This window comes from Fragaria vesca, linkage group LG5, assembly GCF_000184155.1.
Source record: "Fragaria vesca subsp. vesca linkage group LG5, FraVesHawaii_1.0, whole genome shotgun sequence".
In the NCBI taxonomy this organism is placed as follows: domain Eukaryota; kingdom Viridiplantae; phylum Streptophyta; class Magnoliopsida; order Rosales; family Rosaceae; genus Fragaria; species Fragaria vesca.
This window is the reverse complement of record NC_020495.1, coordinates 12,482,787-12,489,345: the sequence shown is the minus strand read 5'-3', so window position 1 is coordinate 12,489,345 and position 6,559 is coordinate 12,482,787. Positions and strand designations below refer to the sequence as shown.

Genomic DNA, 6,559 nt, shown 5'->3' with positions numbered 1-6,559 from the left:
ATCTCCCTCATATTTTCCCAATATTAATTGCATCTTTCAAATATTATTTAATGAATGTTATTACCAAATTATCCATAAATTTTTTTGAATCTTGAATATTTTATATTTTAATACTAAGGATATAATTGGTAAATTAATATTACTTATTTTCCTATCCTTACATAAACCAAACATTAGAAAAGAAAGTAAAATACATTTCCTAGTTACTTTCTCGATGTTCCCAAACACATGATATGGAAACCAGTGGGAAATTTACTTTCCTATATATATAGGAAAGACTAAGGAACCAATTTCCTTTCCATCAACCAAACGAGGCCTTACAGTGTACACAAGTGCCTAAGTTCATTTATATAAGGTAATTATTTTAATTAGGTAAAAACTTAAAACATAGGAAATAAACTTAAAAGGTACATTTTCATCAAAACAAAAACTTGAGAGTCAAATACAAGACTCGTAAAATCATTCCAAGAGGTGAGATCAATAAATATACATATTTCGCTCAAATTGTTTTGGATAGTTTGAATATTACACAGAACACGAGGGTGAATTGTGTTATATTGTAACCTTCTTACAAGGAACACGAGGATATAATAGGACAACAAATCAAAAAAAGTGACAGCATCTCTAATAGCGTTTCTTTCATGATGTGTGTTGTTGCTCGGTTTAAAATTGCAACATTGTCTATCAAAAATGATGGTTTGGTTTGGGTTGTGGATGATGCAACATGTATCGATTTGTTGGCTTTTCAAGTCTTTGGAAAATTGACCTATGTTTTTCCTTGCGCATTCGTTCATGCACCAGACTATGTAGTCATCTTTTGACTGTGACATGATGGTGATATGTATCGTCTAATTTAGTACATATTTAGTGTGCCTCTTTGACTCATTAGACGTACTAACATTGTCTTTTTTTGCTAATGGTTGAAATCTATGGTATATCTTTGTATGAATAGCAAAATGTTCTCGATGTGGTCAAACAATTTGGCAAATCAACTCTCAAAATCAAAATTATTACAAGAATCATTTATATTGATATGTCAGTTTCATACAAAAATCACAACTCTCTTATTACGCTAAAGAAAAGAAGAATACGCACCGATCGACTCTTCACTCTTAGTTCGAGCCAGGAATCCATTGATGCATACTTTGATGGTTAAGACACATTTATGCATCACATCAAAGAAAGGAGGTATTGGGGGGGGTCTATATCTATTGGCCTTTTAACTTTTAAGCCAACCCTAAACCCTAAAGCAGGCCATTGATATATCTATCACACACACAAATCACATACCCAATCAAAAACAGTGGGACCTTATCTTATGAATCTATAATTCGTGGTTTGAATGGTCAAGCTCCAAATTATTGGTGTTCATGTAAAACATCGGATCCCATCCCACTTTTTTATCTTATAATCTGTAGGTATACTGCCTAAGTTACCTTTTATTTCTTCTTTTACCGTCCCTTTGCTCTTCTTGCATCATTTCATAGCTTGTAAAAGTAAAAAGCTAGCACCTAAACTTGAATTCTTGTTGCCATAAAAATTGGAAATAATTTTATGGTAACAGAGGGTAGGGTATATTCTGTTTAAATCACGTATGTAACAACTTTTATGTTATTGATCATCGAATTTTTTTCTTTTTCATTTATGGTAACTATAACAGTGGACCACAATAGATCAACCAACACCAAAATCATATTTCAATAATATCTTATATATTGTTGTAAGATTCATCTGATCATTAATCGACTAACAATTTTATGGTAAAAAAACACCCTCAAATTTCATTTCGTTACTTTATGTCTCACAAATCACAATTTACATCCGAAACTTTCTTGTACTTGTAGAGATTGATGATGATGTTAGGAGGGGAGGGGCGCGCTGCCACTACAAGAAAAATTAAAAATAAAACAAAAGAAAAGTAAAAAGAAAAAGAAAGGGCTTCGCCGTCTAAATAAAAATAAGGAGGACAATTTCGGAACTCCACAAATTCCCGACCCAACCACACCGGTCAACATCGCAACAGCGCCATTGACCTCAACGCCCAGGCGATGATAAAATCACCCGCAGAGTAAACCCCCCCAAAAAAAAAATATTATTGATCCCCAAACAGGGACATTTCTGTAAAATTAGATCTCTATATAATCTCTCTCTGCCTCCCCGTGCTCTCATTCACGCTTAAGCTTTTGACTGCCTTCTCTGCATTTCTGTACTTTCTCTCTCACCCACTTTCCTCTGCTTCTTCTTCTCCCGAAAGCTTCCCCTCCGATTCGATCTCAGTCTCTCACGCACGGATTAAGCTCATCACGCTCTCCGATTGGCTTTCGCTCTCTGTAAGTCGTCCGCTTCTTCTTTACAGTTTGTGCTCTTTATGGTTATAGTTATCTTGAGTGTATTATTTCGTATCTCATAGCGATTCATGTTTTTATTTATATATGAATTTCTGAAATACAGGGATCTGTAAATTGTGATTAGCGTGTGAATTAATGGAGATATAAATATTGTTTTTTGTTTTTTGTTTTCTGATGGAATGATGCAATTGCAGGGGGTTTAAGGAAGAGGTTGTGGAGATCTATCGATTTGGTGGAGGGTTAAGACCGGAAAAGCATGCGGTGGTTGCTGACCCGTTCTGTTGATGTGTTTCGCAAAGTTATCTCTTTGAATTTATACTGTAGAGTTATTCTGTAATTGTTCTTTGTTTTAAGACAGTGGATTAGTGAATACTCTTCGGTTTCGAGCCATTTTTAACTCCTGATTATTCTCCATGGGATCCTCTTTTTTCATCGTCGTTCCTTGGTATGTCCGTCAGATTAGTTGAAACTCCAGATCAAAATCCCTTTTCCTGAAATTCTGTTTCAGTCCATTTTCGGCCTTTTTCAGTTTTAGCTTTGTCTAGCCGTTTTTTCGTATTCTCTTTGAATCTCGGTATTCTGCAAACTCTTTCGTTTCGTTGGTTAAGTCTCTTGTTTCCAGTGATCAATCAGCTTGAGTCTGTTTTCTTGAAATTGTGGTGTTTTGGAAGTCTGTTCGTCTTCCTAAATCATATTCAAGTGCTGGGAAATTGTTTAGTTATGGTAAGCCAAGCAGCGAGCCAAACAAGATTTCGAGCATTGAAACATGAAAATGGGATTGATGGGAGCGCCACCATAGTTATTAGAGTAATAGCATGCTTTCAACCTCTTCAGGATTGCCAGGTGAGTTCATAGATTCTTTAGTACCATCTGATCTTATCTTATTGCTGTTGTTTTCCTCAGATTCATTGTTTTTTCGTTTTCCATGTCAAAAATATTGGTATATGATGCCTGACATGGGTGTATTTGGTGTTTACAGGCTGAATATTTTCGTCATTTGCTGAAACCTGTCACGTAGATACTTTCTGTGCTTTGCGTTCAAATTAAGCTGGAGATTTTAGTTTTTTTTCATTGCTGCGGAAAGAGACATTAATCAACTGTTTCTAGTTGTACATACGACTTTCTGGTATGTTTTCCACATTCCACTTGGTGAATTATAATTACTGTGTGGATTTTGTCCAATTCATTATATAATGTCTGTTTTTGGTACAAATTTTAGGTAGTTGATTTGATTGGATGGGTGAATTCGGATCTTGGATTCACCAGCCGCATGATCGGCGACCGCCCGATCCATATACCTTGGGTGCTCCTTTTGTCTTGGGGCAACAGAACTTCATTTCTGCATATAGAAACCCTGGCACTAGTATGCTGTTCACAAATGGAACTTTGCCAGTGTATGCATCATCTGGGTTGCCCCATCCACAAGTTGGCAGAGCAAATGAACCTCATGGTTGGTTCTATTGCTTGCCCAGTATCCAACAGGCATTCGTGCCTGCTACACACACTGTTCTCAAAGAGAAAGTTTCTACTTGCTCCTTCCAAGACCCTAAGGAGACATTGATACCCTGTGTAGACCCTGACAGTAAACAGAAGAGATTGCTTGTCAGCAATCCGTCAGGGGATCAAACAAGTTTGGTCTTTAATTCTGGAATAGTGAATCCTTTGCAGTGCCCTACTTCTTGGGATGGGTACCAACAAGGTGCATACCATGTGAATGGGAATGATCATGCATCTAATAGAGATTTTCCAAACCTCTCGGGAGCAATTTTGACTGATGAGTTTAAAGGAAATGATGAATCTGGTGCTGAAAGTGAGATGCATGAAGACACAGAAGAACTGAATGCATTGCTCTACTCAGATGATGAGAGCGACTATACCGAGGACGATGAAGTTACTAGCACAGGTCATTCCCCTAGTACAATGACAGTTCATGATAAGCAGAATTGGTTTGAAGCAAGGGATGAAGAAGTTGCTAGTTCTTGTGGAATAACTAAAAAGCGGAAGCTATTTGATGGAGGTTATGATGTGCCATCCATAATGGACACTGCAACTTCCAAGAATCCCGACAGATCAGCTGAGTTAGAGGATGATGCAGAATCCAGTTGTGCCCGCAACAGAAGTTCCGGGTCTAGAGAATTGGATTCCTTGTCCAGCAACAAGAAGATGAAAAAGGACAAGATACGCGAGACAGTGAGCGTTCTGCAGAACATAATTCCTGGTGTCAAGGGAAAAGATGCAATGGTGGTGCTCGATGAAGCCATCCTCTACCTAAATTTGCTGAAGGTTAAGGCCAAAGCTTTTGGACTCGAGTCTCTCTGAGTCCCAACCTATCTATCCAAGTATACAGTAGATTTCCAGTAGCAGTTTGACATTATCAGTTCTAATCGTTTAGAAACAGTTGATGTGATTGTGGAGAATAAGTTGCCTGGTTGGTGGTGTGTATGCGTTGCTTGTAGAGATGGTAGGACATGAGGCGTGTTCCAGCTAGGGTGGTGGTGAAAATTGTTGCTTGAAGTTGAACCCCTCTTGAAGTATTTTCTTCAATGATTGGGTAGGATTGGAAATCAGCGGAGCTTTGGGGTTGGATATCATGAGCAAGAAGGGAGTGGTGCTTTACATAATGTCCCAATAAAGGGCGGTGAATCATGGTTTTAGGTTTAAGAGAAAGTGACGAGCGCACCTGGGCATGGGGTGAATTGAAAGACTCGGTAGTTTTATTCTGGAGGGCCCCTACCCCTAAAGAGAAGAGAAAGAGGTGCACGCTCTTGGTTGTATTTGGGTCCCAACTCTCACTTTCTCCTCCCTTTTTGTTTACTTGTCCATGTTTATCATCTGTGGAGCTCTCCTCTTTACTGATGTCCAAGTTTCCACGAGCAAGAGCGCGCCTTCTCCACTCCATCATGCAAATGGGGCCGATTGGGAGGCCGGCCGAGGGCCCTAATCCCACCATTTCTCGTGTCTAGCCAGCCATGTGACGGAGACTAAGCGTATCGGATTTTCACTGTAAACGTGACGGTGAATAGACTTTGTGATATGAGGATAATGGGGTTGGATATTAATGTTGTAATAAAAGAGAGGGGAAGTGTGATGATGTATTCGTGTTGGGTGTAATTTAAGTTGGGTTGGTGTTATGTTGTCTTGATGTTTATGTACTTACGTCGCATGCACGCGTTTGGTGATATGAGACAGTGATGTGTTGTGTGATTCTTGATTTGTGTTGTTGCAAAGTTTCTTTCATTATGGGTGTTTCGGGGACCACGGAGTTGCATACTTGCATTATTAGCTTAAGACTGTAAGGAGGAATAATAAATAACTTCTATGATTATGATGTAATTCATTGTGACGATTTTTTCTTAATCTCTGAAAGAAATGTGGAGGAAAGTGGAGTCATTTTTAGACCACACGCTATGGGTAAGTGCGATGGGACGTTGCTTCATGCATAGTAGGAGTAAAATGACAGTCTTGGTAATTTTGGATACATTTGATGATACTTTTGATTTCCACTAGATTCTTTAAGCATATGATTATTCTGAGCCATCATTCCGAATTATGAAATACCATAAAGTTCTTGACGAAAACATTTGGTAAATTTTGCAGGGCAGAAGTACTTAAATGCGACTAAAAGGCAGAGATTAGTTACATAGCTTTAGGTAATACAAGACATGTAAAACTTCCAAACCTCCAATCGACAACTGCTATTGGTCATCAAATGTTTGTTTTTTTTTTTTCTTTTTCTTTTCTTTTCTGATTGGACTAGGGTAACCTAAAGGCTTCTTACACGTAAAAACTTAATCACTTGGTGCATGGTTCAACTCCTTTGACAAGTTCATGAATCGAACTTGGGTTAGGGGGTTTTCTACCTGACACTCGAGCACTAAGCCCATTTATAGTGGTTGTTGATTATTAAACATAGATAAAACTGTTAAGATCACTGCCTACTGAAAGAAGAACATGCATTGCATTTGTAAATATTAAATGTTGACATCTAGATAAATGTTAACTGTCCAATTGTGTGTACTATACAAGTAAGATCTTAGCTCTTGATGAATGAAGATGACTGTTGAGGGCACAATATCTCATCCCCTCACATTTTTAGGAGAAACTAAGATTACAATAGTCTGGCTAAGCCATGTCGATCACTCCCGAAACCTACCAAAAGTGCATTGTATACCTCTCTCAACTAGGAATGCTTACAATTTTATTAACAGATG

General features: G+C 38.1%; 1 protein-coding gene across 1 annotated transcript; it reads left to right on the top strand.

Moving 5' to 3' along the window:
• Positions 1-2,171: 2,171 nt before the first annotated feature.
• LOC101312929 (transcription factor bHLH143-like) lies at positions 2,172-5,669 on the top strand. The gene is made up of 4 exons (XM_004299659.1): positions 2,172-2,330; positions 2,543-3,191; positions 3,328-3,474; positions 3,568-5,669. The coding sequence occupies exon 4, from the start codon at positions 3,585-3,587 to the stop codon at positions 4,665-4,667; it is 1,083 nt and encodes a 360-aa protein (XP_004299707.1). The 5' UTR covers positions 2,172-2,330; positions 2,543-3,191; positions 3,328-3,474; positions 3,568-3,584; the 3' UTR covers positions 4,668-5,669.
• Positions 5,670-6,559: the final 890 nt, after the last annotated feature.

Bases quoted from the DNA above. Each gene is read 5' to 3' on its own strand.
- LOC101312929 (XM_004299659.1), top strand. From the start codon at position 3,585: ATGGGTGAATTCGGATCTTGGATTCACCAGCCGCATGATCGGCGACCG.